Genomic DNA, 27,951 nt, shown 5'->3' on the forward strand with positions numbered 1-27,951 from the left:
AATCTTTGACGTAGAAGCGAAAGCATTGATTTCGTTACAATCAATTTAAAAAAAAAAACTAATTAGTAAGCTTGTAAATAAATAATAAAATAAAAGTATATTCATAAAACTGTAGTGAGTGACGAAGATCGTGGGTTTTCAGTGTAATTAACTGTTTCGTGAAAGCTAGATGAAAATAGCGCAACCATCTCCTGTATAATGAAGGCAAGTTTTTTTTGTATATATATTTTTTTGTTTTCTAGTTCTTTTTATGATCGCAATAAAAGAGACAGTGAAGTCTCGTTGAAATCCTAAAACCCACGCAGTATTTACAAACGCCGGTTGATTTTCGATCGTAATTTAGGTGTCGCCGGGCTCGTTTTAATCCCATTTAGGTGCCGGCGAAAAAGGGTACCAGCCGATTTCGATGATTATGCACATATTTATTGGGTAATTTGCATATTGAGTCGCAGCAGGACGCCCGGATTTATTTCCACGGGATCTATTTAGGCCGGACTTTATCGAGACTGCATATAAATAAGCGGTATAAATAAGTTCAAACAAAAGTAACTAAAATAACAACCGATCGGAAAATATTACGCGCTACATAGCAATTTATTGGTATTAACGTTAGCACTCCCATTTAAAACTATGTGTCTAAAGCTAAATAGGAAATACATAAATTTTAAAGTATATTAGTTACTATAAATAAACCTGGATAATTATTTATAGTGTCATTTTAATTTTAAGGGCTAATTATTTTACATTATTGGTAACTTATAGAAATAGAAAAATTTCCTAGGTTAGGAAATATCTTGATTGTGTATTAGCATTGATCTCCAGAATATTTTTAGATTCGTTATCTTTTCCTCTACGATAGACATCGGTGACTATTTTAGTAATTTTGACAAATTTAGTTGAGATATAGAACCTTACAAGAAACTTATCTATACATGTTCTCTCTACCAAAATCTGCAGAGAAGAGATAAAAACAATTAGGAATAAAAGTCTTGAAAAGATATTATAAATTTGAAATTGTCTCAATGCGGACCACGTAGACAACATGATTTGTGCGTTTATATCTTGCACAATTTACTCAGTTTATCCTATTATATGAAATGTATTCATGTAATGTTTAATTTGGAGACTTGCAAATAAATTTTGCTATTCCTAGTCTAACAGCAAAATTAATGTCTCGTTTTGGACATAACAGATTTTTTGCCTATCAATCTGTTTTGTCTACTTCCAGATGCTTTGTTCTTATTCAGAATTATTTTTCACTTCTTTATAGATTTTCTGTCATCTTCTAGGTTTTGCCTTTATTCGACGTTTTATTACATTCAGATTTTTCTCTTCTTTCTAATCTTCTAGCTTTTTCCTCCGTCAAAATTGACTTAAATTTGTTGCTTGTTTCTGGCTTTCTTTCCTCTTTGTACTATATGGTTACTTCTGACTTGTTTCAGCTTCATTCCTTCTGATTTCGTTCAGGTTCCTTTTGTATACTTTTCTCTCTAAAAAATATGACAGCACATTCATTCTAATAACGTTGGTAGTACAAAAACAGTTATTCCATCAACGTCAGAATTATATACATACAGGGTGTCTCAGCGAGACCGGTCATTAGACGTTTCTGGGGTTCTGGCGAAAATAAAAATTTGAGAATTCAGACTTAAGTATTATCAATTACGATCTCTTCGTCTAAAATATTTTCAGATTTCTTGCACTTCCGGTTATACCGGAAGTCGCCACCAACTTTATCTTTTTAAATGGAACACCCTGTATATTTTTACATATTTGGATTTGTTTGTTTTCAAAGTTTATAAATAACTTTACTTTTTGCAATTTGATTCGGTCGTTCTCGAGTTATTCGAATTTTTCTAGAAAAATCTGCTCCAGCAGACATTTGTTCAAAAAATCAGAAAACACTCAATTTTTGGGATATCAATTTAGGATTGAGAACATGCTTAAGCAACATGATGGTGTATGTTTTGGTGCCGAGAACTGCGGTCTAGAACGTTTGATCACTTTACTATGGCACGTTAACTTTTCAAAATTTGGAAGTACCATAACTTCATTTTTTTAAATGGCACCCCCCATATTTTATTTTTTAGTCGTCTTCAGTGTCTCATTCTACATCTTTTATATCCCATATGGCCCATACCTAATATTAATAGTTTGGGAGATAATTAGGGTTTTTTGAAAAATGCACACATATCATATGGATATGTAGCCTAGCGTGCTATGAAAAACAAGCCTTCTCAATGAGTTCTTGTCAATGACTCACTTGTTTACGTCACTTGATGCATGTGAGCTAATAATTATCTGTTATGTCCCTTAATATTAGTACTGAAACGAGTTAAAATCGATAACAATAACGAAAGTAATATTTACACAAATCAAGAAATTCTTAATTTATTTTTTTTGCATGAAAAGCGCGACAAAGTTCATAGTATGATTCCCAGATCTTCTTTGGCAGCTCGAATTGAGGTGTTGGGACTGGGCTCGAAATAAGCCAAGGTATTCACCTCTTCCGTTGCATTATCTACTACATTTTTTGGTCAGTTTAACACGTGATTAATTCGTCCAAAATGCAAAAAATTTGCTTCTATTCCTCTAAATTTACCTTTTGTCATCGGAGATAAATGTGGATAATTTTCATTAAACATTCTGCAAGTTCTACTAAGAACTTTGTCGCACTTTTCGTGCACAAAAAATAAATTATGGATTTCTTCATTTGTATAAACATTATTTACGTTATTAATATCCATTTTAACTGGTTTTAGACTCACAAGCATCAAACAACCTAAATTAGACTTTGACGTTTGTCAATAAGTCATTAAACATTTGTTTTCCATGGCACACTAGGTTAATATCCATATGATATATGAGCATTTTTCAAAAAACCCTAATTATTTCTCAAACTATTAATGTTAGGCATAGGACATATGGAATATAAAAGATGTAAAATGAGACGCCGAAGACGACTAAGTAATAAAATATGGGGGGTGCCATTTACAAAAATGAAGTTATGGTGCTTCCAAATTTAGAAAAGTTAACGTGCCATAGTAAAGTGACCAAACGTTCTAGACAGCCGTTCTCGGCACCAAAACATACTCCATCATGTTGTTTAAGCATGTTCTGAATCCTAAATTGATATCTCAAAAATTGAGTGTTCTATGATTTTTTGAACAAATGTCCGCTGGAGCAAATTTTTTTAGAATAATTCGAATAACTCGAAAATTGCTGGTTCAAATTGCAAAAAGTAAAGTTATTTATAAACCTTCGAAACAGACAAATCCAAATATGTAAAAATATACAGGGTGTTCCATTTAAAAAAATAAAGTAGGTGGCGACTTCCGGTATAACCGGAATGACCGGTCTCGCTGAGACACCCTGTATATGTACATATAATATTGTTGAGGTTGCTAGTACAAAGGTTGTGGTTTTCCTCAAATACTTTGCAAAAAGGTACAAACATTAAAAATTTAATCAAAGCCATAAAGACTTTAAGCGTTGATTAACTTTTGCATAGCATTCTTTAAGGACAGTAGCCGAGTAGCTGAATATATTATACTCAGCTTGTATAGCTTCTCTTCTGTCAAATTGGCTTGTTTTAAGTTGCTCATCAACTCATCATGTGCATCGCTTGGATGCTTTGAGAGTTGTGTTGGACTCCTATACATATATCATTGTAGACATAGTTAAATGACAATCCAAATATTTGTTTTTAAACCTTCTTTGACTATAATGGATTTAAAACGTGGAAATCTAAAATGCCATACCTTCAGATGCCCAAATCGATCGAATTGAATATTTATCGAAAACTGTAATCACTGATTTCCAACGTTTCTCTTACCCCTATACTTAAAATACAATATTCTGAGAATCTTTATTTCCGGTGTATTTCTTTTCATTAATAGCCCCAAATTTGTAGTGTGCTACAATTTTTCTACAACTTTTCTCAATAGACGTTGCTGTTATTCGTGATTAGTCTGATACCAAAAATTTGGGCATACCTGTTGAGTACTAGAGGTTGAGTGCTTTGTTGTTCTGCAACAATATATAGAAAAAGTTGTTCAAGATATATGGTACTAGAAGTTTAGACGCGTATTACAAGCATTAGAATGTAAAAGATGACTTAATGCTGGATTTAAAATAATTTCGACGGTAACATTTCGATGTTATATATTTCTTTAATTTTGTCTCTAAAATATTACCATCACTTCAAAGGTTTACCAGCAATAAAGTTCGAATTTCTGCCTTAGCATCAAAGTTGTAAACCAACCTATTCATATATCAAAGCGGCAAAAACTGTGCGTTTCTTTAATACCAACATAACTGGGATGTATCCAGAAGGATGTAACTTATTGCCGAGTAAACATTTTTACAGAACTTAATTCTAAAGACACATAATACAATACCCATTTAGAAAGCGTAACATCACCTTTATATATGTCAAGAGTTCAAAGGCAATCAAAGAGCGAGTTGAGTTAAACGTTAAAACTTACGCATGTCATAAAAACGCAGAATGAAATAATCACCAACTTCCTATAATAAGACTTAGATTTCAATTTTTTTTCGAAAATAGCAATTTGGCAGAATGTCTGCAGATAATTTGTTAACTAATAATTAACTCTGCAAATAGCTGTTGCATTAGAGAACATAGATTGTATTGATACTCAAAGATACATGATGTTATACCGAATTTGATACAAGAACATTTTATCTTTTAAATTTTGGTGTTTTACCAAAACTTGTTAAAGATAGCAATCATATTTGTGATACGAAGTGTTACGAAATATTAGGAGTAATTAAAATGTTTGCAAAATACTTCAATATAAATCTTATTATACAGGGTGATTTATTAGCTCACCATCAAACTTTGAAATATGATAGCTAATCCAATTACCAAAAAAAAATGTTAATGAACATATGTCTTATTTCAATTATTTACGAAATTATAACACTTTAAAGTTTTAATTTTTATATCATAATTAACTGGCAAGGTACACGAAGTACCTTACATATAAAGTTAATAAAATATTGTTGGTTACATAAAGCTAACATATTTATATTTATCAGACAATATTTTAAGTTTACTATCAAACTAACTTTAAAACTATTACTAATAAGTAATAACTAATCAGTATTCTAAAATCTAAACAAAAATAATCCGAATTTGTTTCCGTGAATTCTGATACTCGACGATCACTACTTGCAAAATCATTAAGAAAAAAGTCTCTTGACAACTTCATAATATTAATCTTCATCAACTTTGAAAAAACAAGAAGATCCCAAATCATCTTTACGAATTACCATTTTCGAATCTATTTATCCCACACACACGGCCAATCAAATATGAAGATTGAATATGGTTCATAAAACAATACCCTCACCGATCCGTTCGTGTCTAATTCTTCACTCCACCAACTCTAATCTGATCGGTGAAGATTATCATATCACGTGTACGTGCAGCATTAGAGACACACCTATACCTCGATTATAGAATTAAAGGTACCGCGCGAAAATCCGTTTACACGAATAAATCCCACGTTGAATCGATCAATAAACTCTCATCGTTCTCTCTACTCGTCGCAATATGCAAATTTGAACAATTCCCATTGTGCTTGCACCTATTCGTGAAAATCCGGAATTTCAGTTTTGATGATGATGCAGTTCTGGTGGTCGATAAAAAAAGGTTTATACAAAAAAAGTACTGGATATTAACCGTAAATTATTGTAGTTGGTTTTTTTTGGAGGTAATCGGTAATTTTTGTGTAATTTAATATTAATAAAAATGTGTAACCATAGTGTAGTATTAAACCATAGTATGTGTATACAGATGGGTCGACAAGGACGCGAACAACGTTCAGCTGCCGCCGGCGAACGGAGATTGGTCGACGGGGGGCCCTTTGTGCACTAACTGCAGGGGCCGACCACGGCTTGGCCCCTCCGGGGCGGGACTCGCGCTCAATGCCTCTCGGTTACATATGTTATCTGTTCCGAAACGGCAACGTAACAAATCGATCCGAATTTCGCGTACGCCTTTTTACGTCAAACACTTTTCCCTTCCTCTTTCTTCACCCTAACCCAAATTCAGTAAACCCCCCATGTCCTCCTATTTGTTTTTCACATGATGGATGGATGAACTCTCTCTTTTTTTAGGCATGATAAAAACGGACTTGGACACTAGAATCCTGGAGATGAACATAAAGTTTATAGGTTTTAATTGCTTGTAAACGACTTTAGAGAGGTATAAACAGGTTGTAAAGATGTGTCATAAAAAAGACCGGATTTATTTTTTGTGTCTTTTAAGAATTTTTAGGATGCATACCAAAATTGGTGTAAAAATTAAAAATTTAATGTAAATCAATAAATCAAAGTACATCTCGGTTTCGATATAATGTACAAAACTTAACCACGCCCTAATTTTGAATGGGGCGAAGTCAAATCCGTTGGTGTGTAATGATGCGTGGTTCTTTCACTACAATGTGAAGAACGGAGTCCCGAGGGTCGGAATAACAACGGTGTTAAAAGTCGCATGGACACCCCTCGAGGACCCTCCGCGGTTTGAATTCCATTGTTGAACCAACCCACAGAATTATTTCCCACTTACCGTTTGTTATATCGAATACCTTCTTGTTATTTCCAAAGTTAGATTTTTAAAACGGTTTCGATATCGAAGATTATCATTTTAAACAAAAATTCATTATCAGGGTTGATGTGGTGCAAATATTTCCTTCTCATGATTCGTCTTCAAGTTTCTCGGGTCAAAGTTCACAGCTTGGGAGGCCTTCTACAGATAACCCTTTGTGTGTCGATCAACAATAGTTCGATTGTCGATGATGCCGCACCGTGGTCAAAATATTATATACTCCTATCTTATATTTTAACTTTGATTGACAAGAATGTTAAATCTATTATTTTTTTTTATTTTCTTGAAGAGTATAAAGAGAAAATTATATGTAATCGTGCAAACTTATATTATAAAGCGAAAACGACGTTGGTCTTTACGAAGAGTTGGTTTTACGAAGCTTCATTACTAACATTGCTTTGCTATACAGGTAAACGTCGTTTTACGCCCGGGTTCCGTTCCCAGAGACACCGGCGTAAACAAAATCGGCGTAAAATGAACACAAATATAATGGACAGTATAAGGTTAGGTTCCTGTTATGTTTATTTAATACATATCCTATATATATTCAAAATAAATAATAATCTCTTGGTATAAATAATGAATTTTTTTAAATAAATAGTAACACACTAGTTCGTCGGTACTAAATTCAAGTCTCACACTTTTTTGAAAAAAGCATCCAGTTTCATTTGCTTTGATTGTTGCTTCCTTTCTTGCAGAAGTATACCATAAGGTCGAAGGGCAGCTATGACACTTCTTTTAACATTTGCGCTTCGATTGTAATCCTCATCTATGTCACAGAGGTCACCTGTTAATCTTTCTATCCTTTCCTTCCTTTCTATAGAGGAAAGGATACGAGTTAGATAGTCCGTTTGCAGGATTTTCCTATCATTTTCTTTCTCATCCTCCTCTTTTTCTTCGGGATTTTCTGATTGAGGGCGATCATATGCCTCTATCAACTCTTCTAATTTGAGATTGGTTATTCATACACGTCTAACAGTCCGGTCACATCTTCAGTTTTGTCAAGACCTCTAAAAGCCCGTGGATTCTGGGAATGGTACACTACCATTGGCTTAAGTTTTAAAGAACCAGAAATATTTAATTCCAAGAGAACAGTCAGTCTATCCTTGGCGACTTTAAATCCACGAGCACTACGTCCTTCTCTCGAAATAAATGTTCTCGATGGCAACTTCTTCCAATAAAGGCCTGTTTCATCAAAATTGAAGATGAGATCTGCAAGGTAGTTCCCTTGTTCCACAATTTCTTGAAACTTTTAAAGGTAAGCTGCGGCTGTTGCTACATCAGCGCTCGCCGCTCGAGGTTTGAAGGGATATTGGTTCGAGATTTGAATCTCGTGAAGCACCCAGTGCTTGCCAAGAAAGTTTCGTCAGTGATTTCTTGCGCGAAAAAATCAACAGTGCTTTCTCGCATATATTGCTTGTGTTACAGGAATATTCTTTTGATTGGCATCATCAACCCACAATGCTAACATTTTTCTATTTTCTCTATATTTTTTTATTATCGTCTTATGTCAGGCGAACCGGGGAATCCCACGCCAGCACCAACCGGCGTAATTGTGAATCGGCGCAAAACGACGTTTACCTGTACAGTGAATTTCACTTAAGATGTAAGAAACCAGGGATTACCTACTTACTTTGTCCCACATAAAATGCAACATGTCAATATTATTTGAAGAACATCGATATAACGGATCAATACTAAATTATTCTACGAGATGGCTGATTCTAGTTCTAGATCTTGTTAGTTAGTTCTAGTGATAGTGCTAGTGTAAAACTAGAACTAACACTAGATCTAGAACTAGAAACAATCCGTTTAACCGTACCTCTCTTAAGACGGCTGGTAGGTAGCGCTAGTTAGCATAAAATATCACTATGATGCATATTTTTATTGAAATAATACTAGAACTAACACTAGACCTAGAACTAGAAAGTTACGGGTTTAGCCGTGCGTCTTCAGAAAGATGTAAACTAGAACTAACACTATATCTAGAACTAGAATCATTCGGGTTTAGCCGTCTTTACAGACGTGCGGCTAAACCCAAATGATTCTAGTTCTAGGTATAGTGTTGGTTCTACATAGTAATAGTGCAAGTGTAAAACTAGAACTAACACTATACCTAGCACTAGAATCATTTGGGTTTAGCCGTCTTTAGAGACGTGCGGCTAAACCCAAATGATTCTAGTTCTAGGTATAGTGTTGGTTCTACATAGTAATTGTGCAAGTGTAAAACTAGAACTAACACTATACCTAGCACTAGAATCGTTTGGGTTTAGCCGTCTTTAGAGACGTGCGGCTAAACCCAAATGATTCTAGTTTTAGGTATAGTGTTAGTTCTACATAGTAAGAGTGCAAGTGTAAACTAGAATTAACACTATACCTAGAACTAGAATCATTTGGGTTTAGCCGCACGTCTCTAAAGACGGCTAAACCCAAATGATTCTAGTGCTAGGTATAGTGGTAGTTCTACATAGTAATAGTGCAAGTGTAAAACTAGAACGTCCAATAAAACTAGACGCACGTCTCTAAAGACGGCTAAACCCAAATGATTCTAGTGCTAGGTATAGTGGTAGTTCTACATAGTAATAGTGCAAGTGTAAAACTAGAACTAACACTATACCTAGAACTAGAATCATTCGGGTTTAGCCGTCTTTAGAGACGTGCGGCTAAACCCAAATGATTCTAGTTCTGGGTATAGTGTTAGTTCTACATAGTAATTGTGCAAGTGTAAAACTAGAACTAACACTATACCTAGCACTAGAATCATTCGGGTTTAGCCGTCTTTAAAGACGTGCGGCTAAACCCAAATGACTCTAGTTTTAGGTATAGTGTTAGTTCTATATAGTAAGAGTGCAAGTGTAAACTAGAATTAACACTATACCTAGAACTAGAATTATTCGGGTTTAGCCGTCTTTAGAGACGTGCGGCTAAGCCCAAATGATTCTAGTTCTAGGTATAGTGTTGGTTCTACATAGTAATAGTGCAAGTGTAAAACTAGAACTAACACTATACCTAGCACTAGAATCATTTGGGTTTAGCCGTCTTTAGAGACGTGCGGCTAAACCCAAATGATTCTAGTTCTAGGTATAGTGTTGGTTCTACATAGTAATTGTGCAAGTGTAAAACTAGAACTAACACTATACCTAGCACTAGAATCGTTTGGGTTTAGCCGTCTTTAGAGACGTGCGGCTAAACCCAAATGATTCTAGTTTTAGGTATAGTGTTAGTTCTACATAGTAAGAGTGCAAGTGTAAACTAGAATTAACACTATACCTAGAACTAGAATCATTTGGGTTTAGCCGCACGTCTCTAAAGACGGCTAAACCCAAATGATTCTAGTGCTAGGTATAGTGGTAGTTCTACATAGTAATAGTGCAAGTGTAAAACTAGAACGTCCAATAAAACTAGACGCACGTCTCTAAAGACGGCTAAACCCAAATGATTCTAGTGCTAGGTATAGTGGTAGTTCTACATAGTAATAGTGCAAGTGTAAAACTAGAACTAACACTATACCTAGAACTAGAATCATTCGGGTTTAGCCGTCTTTAGAGACGTGCGGCTAAACCCAAATGATTCTAGTTCTGGGTATAGTGTTAGTTCTACATAGTAATTGTGCAAGTGTAAAACTAGAACTAACACTATACCTAGCACTAGAATCATTCGGGTTTAGCCGTCTTTAAAGACGTGCGGCTAAACCCAAATGACTCTAGTTTTAGGTATAGTGTTAGTTCTATATAGTAAGAGTGCAAGTGTAAACTAGAATTAACACTATACCTAGAACTAGAATTATTCGGGTTTAGCCGTCTTTAGAGACGTGCGGCTAAGCCCAAATGATTCTAGTTCTAGGTATAGTGTTGGTTCTACATAGTAACAGTGCAAGTGTAAAACTAGAACTAACACTATACCTAGAACTAGAATCATTCGGGTTTAACCGTCTTTAGAGACGTGCGGCTAAGCCCAAATGATTCTAGTTCTAGGTATAGTGTTGGTTCCACATAGTAACAGTGCAAGTGTAAAACTAGAACTAACACTATACCTAGAACTAGAATCATTCGGGTTTAGCCGTCTTTAGAGACGTGCGGCTAAGCCCAAATGATTCTAGTTCTAGGTATAGTGTTGGTTCTACATAGTAACAGTACAAGTGTAAACTAGAACTAACACTATACCTAGAACTAGAATCATTTGGGTTTAGCCGTCTTTAGAGACGTGTGGCTAAACCCAAATGATTCTAGTTCTAGGTATAGTGTTAATTCTACGCAGTAACAGTGCTAGTGTATAATTAGACCTAAAACTAGACATACGCACGGCTAAACCCGAAACTTTCTAATTCTATGTCTAGCGTTAGTTCTAGTATTAATTGTTATGCAGCGCTAGATTGTTCTATGTTTTTATTGAACTAAAAATAGAGCTCATACTAGACCAACAACTAGAATCATCTGGGTTTAGCCGTGCGTCTCTTAAAACGGAAACTCAAAGTTATCATAAGGATGTCACTTTTTCCAAGCAAAATTTGTTCTTTGCAAAACTACCCAATGCCTGTACTATTAAGCTATGTTGCATTTTATGTGGGACAGTACAAGTGCTGTTTTACAATTTTGCTGGTTATATGAAATTCCCGGTATACAGATTTATTAAGATAGTTTTATTTAATTTCGGGTAGCTTTAGCTCTTTTATTTGCAAAGTTAAAGAAAAAGAAAATAGTTGTCAAGATCCACAAATTTACAATCGTATTAGGTGCTCTCGCACAATCACAGTCCAATAAAGCACGTTTTAGAATGCCGCAGACGCATAAATCAGTCGTCCACGTGGCATTATAGCCTTCTGTCACCATTGTCCACCCTCTTCACACCCACCACTTCGCGGTTCGTATACTAAACGAGATTTACTCGCCACTGAAGTCGCATCTACTTCATGCAGACCCCGAAGATGAGAAGAAGCAACAATGTGACCGCGAAATTTGTTGTCCTGATGGATCGTCCATTGTACCACTGTAGAGAATTCGCGATAAATCCAAGCGACCATAGAAAAATATCAAGACAACATAAAATACATACTTAGATAACTTATTCTTATTTATTTGATGTTGATGATTACACATCTCTTCATTTCATTTTCAGTTTTCTTTTTTTACTTTTATAAACCCAATGAGTGGAGTGTCCTCATGTCACTTGACGTACGCACAAGGGGGATACGTCTTCACTTGCGGTCGAGAATCTACTTGGAAAGGAGTTAACTTCGTCTGGCGGGGCCACTTGAGCGGGTCCAATGGTCTTTGTGGCGGCCTGACAGCGCCAGAAAGAGGCCCCATTGTGGTCCATCGGACCGTCGACGTTGTGGTTGCCTTCTCCTCTTCGGCCCCGGCACGCAATCATACTGTTTGTTTATTTAATAGATTTCTACGTTCTTAGAGAGAAGAACTTTGGTTGTTGAACGGTTTCGATAGAATAAAAATAATATTAAATATAATTGTTAATGATTTTTATTATAATAAATCCAAAATTACAACTCTAAATCAACCTCAATTTTCCCACTATAACCATTATCAGGGATTTTTTGTAACATATTTTGGTATTCAATCGGCAAACGAGATTCTTGAGCACCCAGTATGATCGTTTTTAAATATTGGGGTGACGGTCTTCTATCTTTCGGTAAATCCTCTAAGTTCATAAAATGTTCAGTTTCATTGTGCATTCTATAAACCCGACAATTCGTCACTAATCCATTCTCATCTTGAACGTTAACTTCCATCGGGTAATAAATCTGTTTGTCGACACCCTCCTGTTGATCGAGACTCTTTAAATGTTCAATTCCGATTTCCCAAATCGCACCCCAAACGTGTTGCCCTTTGGCTGGGATGATGGTCGCGACAGCTCCCTTCCATCGTTTTGAAAATGAAGAAAAATCAAGACCGTAATCGTCCAATCTTCCAAGACCAAGACGTACGGCACTAGGATTTTTGATGTGGATGCGCCTCTGTAGCAGATTACTGCCGTAGGCAAAGTAGCTGAAGGTAGATGACATTAAAGGCCGCTGTGGATGAACAGCAGGAGCTCTTCGTGGGTCATCGCCATCAGGTCCGCGGCTGACGGTAGCGGTCGTTGTTCTTGCTGTTGCTGCTGTTGTTGATTGTTCTTTGGCGTCGAAGGCATTACGAGAGAATTTCAAAAATACAATTTTATCTGAAGTTTGACAATCTAAAACATTGCAGTTGCCAAGGAAAATTAACAAGAATAAAAATCGCGTTAACATCGTGCCCATATTATTTTTTTTTAATAGCTACACAATTGTTTGCCAAAAAATGTTTTGTTTTAAAAAAAAGAACGTTTCCAATCTGTGTTTCAAAAACAATTTTCCATTGTGAATATGTCGAGACCATTACTGAACAACAAAAGGGTTACGGCGTTAACCGGTGAAGACCACCGTGGAGGCTTCGGACTAATTACGTCAGGTAATTAATAACGGCATCGACGTCGTCCGAGTTTCGGGGGAATAGGACGCGAGGACGTTTTTTTCTTTCGAAAAGAGAGAATGAAAACGGGTCGCTATAGGAAGTTAGCGCCGCACGGTCGCTGATTAACGTCCGCATTTATCTCGCGCGCTATCAAAATTATCTCCGGTAATTGGCCGCTTGAAAGATACAAATAGGCGCTATACGTTAACCGGTGGTGTGCCCCAACACGAAACTATCGCCTATGAATTAATAACGGCGGCATCGAAAGAATCGCATTTCTCGATGGTGAACGGCGCTTTGCGTTCAGTATGTTAAAGACTTGTGTGTCTATGTTGTTTGCCCGATCGTGTTTTCTACACAACCTGTTACGTTGTTGGTTACATGTGTTATAGGAAAGTTGCTGGTCGTATCTCTCCACGTAATCGACTTGATATTTTGCTTTATGTCATTACAACATATTGACTAATAGTTTTATCATTTTTTATAAGTCTGCACAGATTTCAATATCTTTAAACTTCACTCTTTATTTTAAAAGTTTTGAATCGTTCCAGAAACGAAAGATAATAACAACATCCATTAATAGTGCAGAACCTTTCAAAACAGGTACTATTTCTCGTGTGCCTCCCCACTGTTTCTATCCAATTCGAGCGAGTAGGCGTTGATTACGGAAGTGTATCATCTCGACGCGGTCGTCTCTCATAATAAATTAGTTAATTAACCTTAGAGAACCCCCTATCGGGGCAGTTAACGCCGTTCTATCGAAGTATTTTTGCGTAAAAAAATGTTGATGTGATACCTCAAGATGATCGCCGCGGAGTCGGTTGTGTTTTTGAGTGTGCGGGTCAGTGGCAAGTATAGGCAAAAGGTAAACAAGTTGTAATATACTCATAACCGGGAAGGCGGTGGTGCGAATGGCCCCCAACAGGGACTAAGAGGCCGACCGCCCACTGGGGGCGGCCCCGCGGGGGCTACGCGCGCCCATCAATTCAAGAGGCTCCTCCGGAGACAGCAGAAAGCGTGAAAAATGCCAACACAGATCACGCGTCCCGCCGCTGCGATCGGTGATATATCGGCGAAGTTATCTTTTGACGGTTATCTTCACAGAAAAGACGACGCCCCGCTGAAGAAGAACATAAGAAAATTTATTTAATAAAAAATTCAGCAAAATTTTTCAAAAATTACTAAAGAAATGTGTCGATATTACCTGTTACTATGTAAGTTTTTTTAGTCATGTAATGTGTCCAATAATGGTATATCATATATCAAATAGAAAGCAACAAGAAAATGCCGACCAGTGAGAAGCAAACAATCGGAAAGTCGTAAGACGAAAAGAACAGAAGAGGCCCCGCCTGATAAATGCCTCCTGTCGCAGTATATCATTCGCCGTCTCTATAAGGCCTTAGCTTGTGCCTGACTGTGTGCGATGCCCGTGTGCGTGCTCTCTACTACAACAGAGTAGGTACAAATCGTACCGTGTTCAACAACCGGATTGCACCCGAAAAAATTATTCAACATTTTTAATCAAAATTGTTTCTTTTGAAACAAAATTTTAAATTAGTACATAAATTAACCTCAGAAGTAATTATGTTAGATTTTTCATTTTGACGTCCAAGGCAATATTGTCGAACATTAAGGACACTCTTGAAAGATGTCTTAAAATATATGAAACAACTTGGTACAGAATTATAACTCGTTTATGTAGATGAGAGACCTGCTATTCGGATCTTCCTAAGCCAGTATATTATTCGTTATTGTGTGAAACCCTGTCCATTGAGGCCCAAGAAACACTACTCTAGCTTAAATGATGTGGACTATAAATTAATAGACTGCTAATACTCCACAAGGGAACATGAGTTTATAGCACCAAAGTGAATCCTTGTTTTGCAGAAACCTCTCTTAAACGCCGTGTAGGACCACTAATACATAACATACTGTAATAATATAAGCAATCATAAGTATTATTTTGGGGATTTAAAGACTTATCGATTATCAATTGCGTTCTCTTCGACTAAAATATTTTCAGATTTCTAGCACTTCCGGTTATATCAGAACCCCAGAAACTTCTACTGACCGGTCTCGCTGAGACATCCTGTATAACCCATGTAAAGTCGATACGAAGTAATTTTAAAGACCCTTTGACAGATAGATAACCTCAATTTAATTTTTTCTCAATTTCTTATTCAAATCCTTATTTATCCGGTTGGAGATTGTTATTGAAAATGATAAGCTTAACATAGTAAAAATGAAAAACAGCCGTCCGTTGTGATTAATGAAATTTTAGATGAAAATTCATAATCTCAAGAATTGAGCATTTTGGGAATTTTGCCGTTGAGTATAGAAGAAAATGATCAGATATCTGAAAATCAATTTAAAAAAGCTTTAAAACCACGAGATTTCATACATAAATTTAGTTATTAAAAAAAATTAAAATAATATTTAATCAAATTAAATTAGTGATATTTCAAATGTTAAAGTTGGTAATATCAAAAAATTTTAAAAACGAATTTCAAGTAATGGAATTTTATCGATTATCAATTGCGTTCTCTTCGACTAAAATATTTTCAGATTTCTAGCACTTCCGGTTATATCAGAACCCCAGAAACTTCTACTGACCGGTCTCGCTGAGACACCTGTATAACCCATGTAAAGTCGATACGAAGTAATTTTAAAGACCCTTTGACAGATAGATAACCTCAATTTAATTTTTTCTTACTTTCTTATTCAAATCCTTATTTATCCGGTTGAAGCTATTAAAAATGATAAGCTTAACATAGTAAAAATGGAAAACAGCCGTCCGTTGTGATTAATGAAATTTTAGATGAAAATTCATAATCTCAAGATTTGAGCATTTTGGGAATTTTGCCGTTGAGTATAGAAGAAAATGATCAGATATCTGAAAATCAATTTAAAAAAGCTTTAAAACCACGAGATTTCATACATAAATTTAGTTATTACAAAAAATTAAAATAATATTTAATCAAATTAAATTAGCGATATTTCAAATGTTAAAGTTGGTAATATCAAAAAATTTTAAAAACGAATTTCAAATTAATGGAATTTTATCGATTATCAATTGCGTTCTCTTCGACTAAAATATTTTCAGATTTCTAGCACTTCCGGTTATATCAGAACCCCAGAAACTTCTACTGACCGGTCTCGCTGAGACATCCTGTATAACCCATGTAAAGTCGATACGAAGTAATTTTAAAGACCCTTTGACAGATAGATAACCTCAATTTAATTTTTTCTTACTTTCTTATTCAAATCCTTATTTATCCGGTTGAAGCTATTAAAAATGAGAAGCTTAACATAGTAAAAATGGAAAACAGCCGTCCGTTGTGATTAATGAAATTTTAGATGAAAATTCATAATCTCAAGATTTAAGCATTTTGGGAATTTTGCCGTTGAGTATAGAAGAAAATGATCAGATATCTGAAAATTAATTTAAAAAAGCTTTAAAACCACGAGATTTCATACATAAATTTAGTTATTACAAAAAATTAAAATAATATTTTAATCAAATTAAATTAGTGATATTTCAAATGTTAAAGTTGGTAATATCAGAAAATTTTAAAAACGAATTTCAAGTTAATGGAATTTTATCAATCAGGAAACACTATTTTTCAAATTTCAACATTACACAAACGAAAATTAAAAATTTTAGTGTGATTTTGAACTTGAGAGAGAATTTTATCTCAACGAACATCATCACCAACGTTTTAGGTTATGTAAAAAGATAAATGTTGACATAACCTCAAAAAAAGTAATCAAGAATTTGTCGGATTCAAAGAAAAAAGAAATGAAATAATAACCCTAATGAAGAAACGTCATTTTGGTTCCCGTTCCTGATAATCTCGGAATTCCGTACCGTGGACTTCTTTATCCTACAACTTTGGTGAAGAGACATCAATTTGGTGTCTTGAACTTATTTATCCTACAACCAACAGAGTAAGCTAAGTGTGTTTTCTTTATATTTATTCATATTAATTTAGTTAACTATTCACTTACCTTCAATACGAAAGATAATTCTGAGATATGTTATGGGGTTATGTTGTTACTATTTAAACAAGTTATTTTCCTCAATTTGATGGAGTAATAAAACCATTAATCTTACCTCGTATTAACTAAAATTTAGGAAATTTGTTATCGTTTAATCACAGTTAATTCGTTGAATTTTACTTGAAAGATTTGTTTACGAGTTAACTCAACCGTATGAACCGGTATTACTCTGACCTGAACAGTCTTTCCCGCTAGATTAGACTTGACAACGTCGCTAGTTCCGTAATTAAAATTTCATATTATTGTTTATTTCATTGAGTTTTCAAATTTTATAGATTAAATTTAATAAAATTGTGAATTTTCATTTTAAATATTTTTAAATAAACCCATAAAAAACATTACAATATCTCAATAACATTAGGTCTGTTCAAGAAACGATTTAGGATACTATCAAGTATGACAACGAGGAGGATCGTAGACCAAGTACGATGTAAAATGATCATAAAGAAAATTGTTTTTATTCCTTATACTTAATAAATTACATATAAACCCATATTAGTACAAATAACACTTTATAAATTGGTATTGTTTCAAAGAAGCTCGCGGTTCCTGCAAGCCGGGATTAAAATCTATAAGGAGGGCCACAATAAGAAACTCGTATACGCTTTTATAAAGTAAAAAAAAAAAAAACTTAAAGGCGACTTCTTAAAATCCCGTAACGGCGCGGTCGCTTTCCCGACGGAGGACAATAAATACGTCACGGGCATTACAAATCGCGGCATTAAGAAGGAGCAGGATCGTCCTTTGAGAGGTCGACCCGCCTCGGTCGCGTCCCGCCGGCGTTTTTGATTTAGGAGCACGCCTTCGCGCCGCGAAGATTAACCGGAGTATATAAATTTCGATATTAAAAAAATCGTGCGCTCCGCCGCCGCAGCAACCCGACCCCGGACTCTCTCTATGCTCCTTGAGACCGCGCTTCCGAAGCACAAAGGATCTGGAATCCACCACGTGGAATTTTCGGAGTCCATTTATCATCTCATCCTTTTCGTGGACGATTATGTACCGCTTAAAAACGATAGTGTCTGGTAAAATCTTTTCGTAGTCCAACCATTAAGTAATCACAAGCAATATTATTTAACAAAAAATTTGATTAACCTAAGTCAAAACTGTTCATTATCTTTTTTTCAGTTTTGCTTACAACCATTGCAGAAACGTCTCTTAGAAGATTATAAAGAGTCACTTATGAATGGTAGAAGCGTGGCAGAAGTTTTTGAAAAGTTATACTGGCCTGTATGAAATTAGTTTCTGGGAGTTTTAGGATATTTTCTGGACATAGTAGAATTATGTTTGGGTACAAGCAAGATAGAAGCTTCTAGTAAAGTTAGAACTGAAGCTTCTTAAAAATGTATGCTAGAAATTCCTGATAGAAGCATGAGTGTAACTTTGTGACATTTTCTAGTTACTACCAAGCTGTTGAGAAAATACAAACTTCTGCTAGAAGCATTGCAGATGTTGTTGGTAGATGATAGTAACATGGCAGAAGTTTTTGATCTTCTTATGGGTGCTAAAAAAACTAGGTAACTAGTTACAAATTAACTTTAGCAATGGAATAAAATAATCGGTGACTTTGTTTGGCAAGTCACTATAACTGCGTTCAATGTATTGTAATTTCCTCTACTATTAAGTAATTATTCATTATAAACCAAGAACTAATGAATTATCTCCATAATGCTAAGGCAAAAATTGTTAGCCTCTTACATCATAACCACAAATAATACTGATTACTAAGTTAATTATGGGAGATTTTTCGCTCGGTGTACAATAATTTCAATTTCTGAAATTGAAAAAGTAAACATTTAAAATCACACTAACTCCAGGTAACACCTTTAAGCTGCTCAGCCGAGAGGGTCATTCGTCCGGTGAAAAATACCAAATAAACTGCGGTATTATTCCGGGCGATTTACAACCATTCGACCCGGAGAGATTAATACGTTTTCGCCATTCATCTCCGCGATACGCCGTGCGGGGGGCGTGGGGCTCCACTTGAAAAGCCATTGTGGCCGTATTCGGAAAACACGCAAAACCGTCCCGTTCCTATCTTTTGTCACCTACACGTTGTCATGAAGTGCCCTTTTTCACCCCAAAAATGTGTTTGCGAGCGAAAAAAAGGCCCATTGTCGTGCTCGTGCCCTCTCGCCTATTGTCATAATCGGATTTTAAGTGACTCCCATAGTAAAAGCTTTAAAGTCCGGCGATATTTTTCGGTCAGTTGAAATTTGTATTCGGTGATGTTAAGATGGGGGTTTCTTTGGTTCTTGTGGTGAGTATGGTGTTAAAAAAATGATAATTATAAGACATAGGGATCCCTGAGAACACTTAATCATTATTTTGTATTAATTTCTTTTTGCGTTAAGGTGTCGAACGCGAGAGATGCAAAAGGCGTCCCAACAGGCGGTTTTTGTTTAAAGTCGAAGGGGCTTCTCCCCGATCCCGTATTGTGGGCCCCCCGCTTAGTCGATAATTATATTATGGCGTTAATTAAAACCGTGCCCGGCTGGGTCGGGCGATTATTAACAGTTTATTGGCTGTTAACAGCTCGGGCGGACATCGATACATCGTGCTAAATGATTCTTCTTGCAAAAGGTGGAGATTCTTTTTTTTGTTTAGAAATTGGATAGATTTATATTGAGAATTCAACCGTCACCTTCCGAACGATTTCACACTGAGAGTGAATTCAGGGAGTGTGCCCGATAATCCGATTAGGAGACGGACTTTAGCTTAGCGACAGATTACAGACGTCAGCCGGTCGAGAGGAAGAGTTCTTACGCTGCGGGATGTTCTTCGTTCGAAATCGTGTGTTGGTCTCTTATCTGCGGTGTACGGTTTTACCATGTTACACGTCAAAAGCTCGATTAATTTATATGTCTTAAGAAGGAAAAGGTTTTATTTATATCTATTTATATCAAGATATAATTAAAATATTAACTAGTTTTTTTGTACAAGACTTTTTTTAAAAAATATGAAGGTTAGGTCTTGCAAAATTTCTTCAATTGGCGATGAAGAGGTACAAAACGCGTTTGTATGGAACCTCAAATGGATCTTTACGCGCGTTGAATCGGTGACAAATCGCTGAAATCTGTCCCTTTCAGCGACGCGCCGTAATCGACTCCATAAGTCACCTTGTCGAAGAGTTTCAGCGAAAGGTTTCGGTGCGGCCACCTACGGCCGCGACCCTCGTGAGAAATGCCTGTTTTGACCCTGACGGCAGTCAATAATGGGGGGCCCCGAGACGATGGGACCCGAAAGACTGACAGGTGCCGGATTCCCGGACTTTATTATTATATTTGTACACGCGGTCAAATAGTCGATGATCGATGATATACGGAGGCCGTTAATCTGTGAATACCATTTCCAAAAAATATATTAAATTATTTTCTCTTTGTGTTTCAGACTGAATTTCGGATTTGCTCAGCTTGCGGAGATCCAATCAGCGATAAATTTTTGCTGGAAGTATCTGGAAGAAGTTGGCACGCTCGGTGTCTTAGGTGTTGCGTTTGCCAGTTACAACTTGATCGGCAACCATCTTGCTTTATACGAGATAGAGCTGTTTATTGCAAAGCTGATTATGCAAAGTAAGTAATGTACTGAATCATCTATAAAATAATTTCTTAATCTATACGATGTTATTTAACTGTCTGAAGAGTAATATTAAATAAATATTTATTTAAATGGTAAGAATCGAGACACAAGAAGAAACGCGATGACGAGATGGATGGTGCATACGTTCCACGGTATGTTTTCAATCACAACAGAGCCCCGAGCATATAAAAAATGGTTAAAAGTCCATCGTTTATTATCTTACGCGATCCCCGTACCGCGCAACGCATACAAACACACTCGAGGTTTTTCGTCTCGTGGCCGCGGCCGAGACGTTGAGGAATCTACCACACACACACGTACCTTTAGGGTGCACCAACGCACACCACGTTGGTCCACAATGGCCGGTGTGAGCACATTGTGTCGCGGTGACTCGCACTTCTTTACCTTTCATTTGTCATCCGTCGGAGACGCGCCAGTGACATCTGACCGACTCATCTCGCGTATTATTCCCAGACGAACTCCTCCGGAATCATCAACTTAAAAAAAAATCTCTAGTGTCTAACAGTCGTGACTTTTCATAAGATTGTTTAAATATTATTCGGAGAATTCAATGCACACCTTTTCTTTTCAAAATTTCTTTTTTTATGCTATTCCTGAAGATGACTTCGAAACCGGTGTTATCAGATTTTTGCTATTTCTGTAAATAATTATGATATTATAAAACGGTTACAAATCGTGGAGGATGAGTCGTTGGCGATATTAGCAGCAGAAGAAAAATTTGAATAAAGGAACTATTAATTCGCCAGGCTGCAATTCATTACAATGTTCCGTGATATACCTTATAAAGAAGAGTGGTTGAGAAGAACAAGATATTGTGGCAGAAAATGATAAATATCTTGGTCATTTGATTTCAGTCATGGTAATAATTTAGATCGATTTAGATTGATGGGTTTTTGCAAAAACACAAAATATAGATATTATTATAACCTCAAATCAACTTTAGCCACAAGGTGCACGACACAATAATGCTTCATAAAATTTAATCCTCTCTAATCGTAATTTTGTAAGATTCTCAGTGTAATTTAAGGATGAAAATACATAAAGAAATGCCCAGTAACTTCTATTATAGGATGCTTTTGTAATCATTGACGTATTCTCCTGAAGATGCTATAATTATGTGGCGAAACCGGTGGAGAAATAAAAATAAAATATCCATTTAAAGTGCAAAAACGAATTTTATTTACATAAAAATATTGGCCTTAGAAAATAGGAGGCAACATATTCTGCTAAAGAGTATAATCGTGATGCCATTCAGAGTTTTTGCAACAACCTTTATTATTATTATTATTATTGCTGCCGGGCTGAGGAGGGCGACCCCTCTCGTTACCGCGACCTATAAGATCTATTGTAACTTTAGCCCTCCAAAGGTTTAGGGCAAATGTAGGTCCTTAATGAACCTTAGTATTGTCCTGAGGTCTTGAACCTTTATGTCGGTAGGTAACAGGGGAGTTTTACCGAAGACGTTGTGCCTTAGACGTCGTCTGGCGACGCAATTGCACAGTATATGTTCAGCAGTTTCTGACTCGTCGTTGCATAGTCGACAAGTTTGATCCTCAGCTTGTCCAATGTGGAAGAGGTGGTATTTTAGGGGCACATGGCCGGTTAGGTAGCCTGAGAGCGTTCTTAGATTCCCTTTGCTGAGACATAAAACCTCTTTGGTTTTGTTTTGCGACGGAGTTATCATACTGTTCGCTTGTCTGTGACCTGGAAGTTCTTTCCAGCGTAAGGCTGTCTTTGAAGCCTCCCAGTTGTTGATTATTTGTTTTAGGTGGCTTTTTTGTAGTCCACATCCAGGTTGGGGTCCAATGAAGGGCGTGTTTGCTGCCTCTTTGGCCAGCTTGTCGGCCTTCTCATTGCCCTCAATGTTGCTGTGACCTGGAACCCACCATAGGGTAACATCATTGCCCCTAGCGAGTTCTCTCAGGTTGTTGGTGCACTCTCTGATCAGTGCGGAGCCACACGTGTAGGCCTGAATTGCCTTTAAGGCGGCCCGACTGTCTGTGAAAATGTTTATGGATGCACCTTTTTGTCCCTTCTGTAGGTTCAAAGCGGTGCAGAAGTTTATAGCAAGAACTTCTGCTTGGAAAATTGTTAAGTCCGAGCTGAGGGGCAATTTGATGTGGCTATTTGGTCCACTAATGCCCATGCCTACTCCAGATCTTACTGTCTTTGAAGCATCGGTGTACCAGGCTAGGGCTCCTCTTTTTAGTTGAGGCCCTCCTTTCGCCCAATCATCCCTGCTACTAAATATGACCTTATACGGTTGGTTGAAATTGTATTCCGTCGGTATAAGGTCCGTTTTAATTTCAATCAGGTGATTTAGACATGGGTCTTTGAGGATCTCGAGGTGTCCTCTGAGATTACCCTGCATCAACTTGAGTGAAGAAACTGTTTTCAGTGATAAGGCACTTAAGGCTGCCTCCTTTTGTATATATATGTGGAGCGGTGTGAGACCGAGTAAGGCTTCCAAAGCAGCCGTCGGACAGGATCTCATTGCACCCGTTATGTTAAGACATGCTAACCGCTGGATTTGTGCCAGCTGTTGTTGAGCTGTCTTATGTTTTGTTTTTGGCCACCAAACCAATGAGGCGTAGGCGACCATGGGTCTGATTATTGCTACGTAGGCCCAATTCGTGGTTTGAGACCCCAGTTCCTTCCTAGGAGCCTGCGGCAGATCTGGTTTGCAACAACCTTGCACTCTCTGCTACATCCTGCATTTCGCCATTCTTCTGCATTCTTTCATCCCTCTTCCGGTAAGGCTTGATCAATCATAGTTTATTTAATCCAGAATATATTTGATACCTACTTCTATGTTGAGGTACATATCGAAGAGGTCTTTTTGGCCATCGGTTTTTTAGCATCCTCATCACATGCTCATACCACTGCAACTGTTTGGTTTTGCACCTCATCAATTGTTCCAGTCTTGATAGTGGAAGAACAACTATCATAACTGGATTCCGAAAAGACTGGGATACAACGACATCTTCTACGTTATCTCATCGCATTCCACCATTAACAAAGAAAGTTCAAGAGAAGAAATCCTTAGAACGACCAAAAAGAAATTATTGAAAATAATGGAGAGAAATAGAAAAGAAACTTAGCAATAAATAAACGTTGACTTTTGTGTTGTAAAGGTGTTTTGAAAAGTGATGGTGTACTGAATGAGAAATTAAAAATTTTTGTCGCATAAACGATGATATCAATGAAACCGCGTATCGATATCTGTCGACGTAAGCACCAAAACCGTGTCGAAACGAGCGGTTTTAACGACATCGCAGCGGCAAGCGTCTCCGTATATTATGCGGCCGTCGACGCCGCCAACAAGAAACGCGTGACGGCTCCGAATTTATACGGCGCGCCTTTTACGGTGACTTCGGCAAAATGAATATTTATAAGGCGATGTGGGCCGGGATCGAATCCCCTCTTTTCACTCTTTCCTCCCCGTATCACAATCCTTCTCCCCAGTCCCGTCGTTATATACCCTTTGAATCAAATTAAATTGTCACCGGAAATCGCGAACTCAGTTTGACTCGATAGGGTTAAAATTATAGTCTTCGCTTGCAGGCGAAGATAGACGTAGAGATAATTTCGTGTTACCTGTAATTAAGTGAAAGTGAAGTTTTGTTATTAAGAAATAACGTTTTATGCAAAAAACAATAACGTGTCGGAAAAAGTAGGTTTCTCGTGTACGCCCCTTTGATATATTATTATTTTTTCTTGTGTTGGTTACGAAGCAAACGGAAAAATAATGGCGGTAATGAGGTGGTATTGAATGAAACGGCGGCCAATGGGTCGGTCGACGAAATTCCGACAAACGGAACAATGCCCCCGGCTCCAGGGTATCGATATCGTGGATCGAATCTGGGACCTGTGTTTGTACACAGCGCCTTACCGGATCATGACTGGCGGGTTTATTAGAAGAGTAGACCTCCGCGAAGAAGTGTTCCTCAAGAGTACAACGTGCGTGTTTCTGCTCGATCGTGTGGAATGAATAATGATCCCAACATTTAACTATCAGACCTCGACTTATAATAAAAACCTTACTTTACTAAAAATATATTTCTGTTTCTTTTTTATAATACCTGTCAAATTATTGTAAAGTTGATTAACAGATAATTTTGTTGTGTCACTTTGACATTTAGTGTTTCCATATTCAAGCAAACACAATAAAAGCACTAATTAATTATTACATCACAATTAACAACTAAGAAACTGTAAAATAAAATAAAATAATAAAAAATAATAATTAAACCAAGAACGAAGTAAAATCTTAAATGACTCACCCGTGTTAAGTTGGCGTCAAATGAAATGTCAAGTTATACCAACGCAGATTTGGGGGAATTAAAAAAACACTAAATAAGTTAGAAACGATTCTTTTTTCTATAACGACGAAAATGATTTTCAACAATTATTGTTGATATTGTTCCAGCCTTAGAAGCTTACTAAGCGATACATCGAGATTTTTTTAAAATTCCCATTTAGATAAAACTATAACAATTCCAGCAGTCTTGTCGATGTCGTTTCCTTTTTTCCATCGTACATCCTTTTTTTTGTCCACCGTTGGTCAAAGTCTTTTTGTCCTTTAGCCGGCGAGAAATATACGTTTATGTAAATCGGTCCCGTTTTAAAACACATCCGCGGCCGAATGCACAAACCGTGTTCGGTGGCGTAGCGCCTTTGAATATTCATTCGGGCAAGAAGGACCCCATTGCGGTTCATCGGGTACGAAGAATCGTCGGGCTCATTCCAGATCCCGGTGGTAGAGTGTCAATTTCGACCCACACGCTATTTTCGGCTCCGCAATCGGCCCGTGTATCGGTTAATGAGGGCCCTAATTCCCCTAATTTAGTGGTCTACGTTATCTGGGGGCCAAACGGCGAGGGCGCGCGAGAAATCGAAGGTGGCCGTTGCGCGGTAATCGATTAATTAAAAGAAAACCCGGCGACCGTTAAAACGTGTTAAAAAGGATTTCGGCTTCCTTTTTCTTTATCCGAACTCAGTCACTTTTATCCGAACTCTCACCGACTCAAGAGTTCGAAATATTTATGATTCTGTTGGAAGTGAATCTCAACAAAGATTTTAGATGATTTTTTTTCTAATGATTTAACTTTGTTCCAGAAGTTTCGGTGCCAAATGTTCAGTTTGCTCGAGAGGAATATCATCAAGTGATTGGGTAAGAAAAGCGAGAGATCACGTTTATCATTTAGCGTGTTTCGCTTGCGCCGCTTGTCATCGGCAATTATCAACCGGTGAAGAATTCGCCCTCCACGAAGACCGAGTCCTTTGCAAAGCGCATTATTTGGAAACGCTTGACGGTGGAACGACTTCTTCCGATGGTAAAATTAAATAAGTAATAAAAAAAAATAAACAACCTCACCCAATTCATTTTCTCCATATAGTTTTATTTTCGATTATAATTAACCCCTTAAATTAAGTCTTAAACACGAAGGTCTCTGCCGTCAGATTGACATCTAGATATGCTAAGTAGACGCCGACGCCACCACACTTTTTTAACAGTCCTTCCGAAACAATCGGTGTTGAGTCTTTTTTGTGGGGCGTAGTTCTAACATGTTAATTATTATTTCTGAAGCCTGTTGTTTGTTTTGCACTCACACGTTTTCTGTTAGCCATTTTGTTGTAATTCAATTAATAATTTTACCCTCGAGGAAACTTTTGACTCGTCTCCTCGTAATTTATTCGCATGAACTAGTACGTGTACGTTTCGTGAGAATTTTAATTGGATCAGTAACCGCCGACGAAACCTGAAAGGGGCTGAACGTTTATTGTTTTCAGACTTTATGGTGTACGTGTTTTAAGACGTTTTATCATTCACGCACTGACATGAGAGTGTGTATGAATAATAATAAAGTAATAATGTTAGTGTGCGGTTTCGTGGAAAGATAATGAAATTGATTATATACACAATAATATCTATGACAGATAAATTCATTTTAATTAATATCTTTATGAATTATTTTTATTTATTTTTATTGTTTTTTTAGACGGTTGTGACGCAGAAGGTTACCACAAGAATAAAGCAAAAAGAGTCCGAACAACATTTACAGAAGAACAACTCCAGGTGCTCCAAGCAAACTTCCAATTAGATTCAAATCCCGACGGTCAAGACTTAGAAAGGATCGCTCAAATAACAGGGTTAAGCAAACGAGTAACGCAAGTTTGGTTTCAAAATTCGAGGGCGCGTCAAAAGAAACACATGCACACTGGAAAAGTGAAAACGCAAAGTAAGGAAATTTTTTTTCTTTAAATTTAAAACTTTGAATTAATTTGTTGTTTAGTGCACAATGGGAGAGACGACAGTAGCAACTTTAGTAGGCACATAAACCTCCATTTAACGTACTCGTTCCAACAGAACAGCAACAAGAGCTCGCCTCTCTTCAATCCAGCTGGTAAGCCGTCGTCGGAATCGGAGGCGACGCCACTTAAATGGTTGTGTCTTGCAGATTCCTCGCTGGACGAGCTCTCTCAAGAGTCCACCATGCACTGTATGCAAGGGGAAGTGTAAAAAAGACTATCGTCAGATTACAAGCTACGAAAAAAAAAACTTATTTAGGATAAGAAACTAAATGTATTGGTAACCCTCCAATATATATCGTGATTCTTCAGTGTACTATTTACTATTATTATTTCTTTTTGTTATTTAGTCGTATTTATTTATTTTTTTTATCATAAGCATAGACAACAATTTATAGATAAATAGAATGTAAAAAAATAATGTGAAGAGGCAGGAATTGTATTATATAGAAGTATTGTATATGTTAAAAAAGGTTAATTATTACTGTTTTAAGTGTAATATAAACGAATTTAATAAAAATATTTACTTGAATATCAAATATTAAATTTTTTTGTTACATTTACTTTTCCTGTTATCATAATTTACCTGAATGACTTAATAATATGTATTGTATTGCATAAAAATGTCCAAAAGTATAGCAACAGTGCCTTTCATTATTAGTATTATGGATTGAAGTTATCTCCAAAATTCAAAATGCAACTATCAACTTCTAGCAAAAAAACTACAATAATTATAAGAGTTGTTGTAGAAAATAATTTAGAACATTACCAACTAGATAGGCAAGAAATTGGGAAGCCTAATGTTCCATGAGATTCAAGCCCTAATGAGTTCTAATATCTTGGCAGTTGCTACAAATTATTGGAGAAGCAAACAAGGAAGAATTGTGCGAGCACGAA

The 27,951-nt window shown here is 36.6% G+C and overlaps 1 protein-coding gene across 3 annotated transcripts; it reads left to right on the forward strand.

The window, feature by feature from the left end:
* On the forward strand, nt 1-27,593 carry LOC111427561 (LIM/homeobox protein arrowhead). 3 transcript variants are annotated; one of them, XM_023062769.2, is made up of 6 exons: nt 1-204; nt 20,533-20,714; nt 25,861-26,078; nt 26,745-26,984; nt 27,039-27,149; nt 27,204-27,593. In XM_023062769.2, the coding sequence occupies exons 1-6, from the start codon at nt 199-201 to the stop codon at nt 27,263-27,265; spliced, it is 819 nt and encodes a 272-aa protein (XP_022918537.1). In that variant the 5' UTR covers nt 1-198; the 3' UTR covers nt 27,266-27,593. The 3 variants fall into 3 exon arrangements, with proteins under 3 accessions (XP_022918537.1, XP_022918536.1, XP_022918535.1); XM_023062768.2 differs by having other exon boundaries at nt 25,864-26,078; nt 27,039-27,593; XM_023062767.2 differs by having other exon boundaries at nt 2-204; nt 27,039-27,593.
* The last annotated feature ends 358 nt before the right edge of the window (nt 27,594-27,951 follow it).

The sequence above is a fragment of the Onthophagus taurus genome, chromosome 2, assembly GCF_036711975.1.
Source record: "Onthophagus taurus isolate NC chromosome 2, IU_Otau_3.0, whole genome shotgun sequence".
NCBI classification, from domain to species: domain Eukaryota; kingdom Metazoa; phylum Arthropoda; class Insecta; order Coleoptera; family Scarabaeidae; genus Onthophagus; species Onthophagus taurus.

Coding starts and splice junctions, on each gene's coding strand:
- LOC111427561 (XM_023062767.2), top strand. Junction 20,715..25,860: donor TGCAAAGCTGATTATGCAAA/GTAAGTAATGTA, acceptor ACTTTGTTCCAG/AAGTTTCGGTGCCAAATGTT. Junction 26,985..27,038: donor TGGAAAAGTGAAAACGCAAA/GTAAGGAAATTT, acceptor TTTGTTGTTTAG/TGCACAATGGGAGAGACGAC.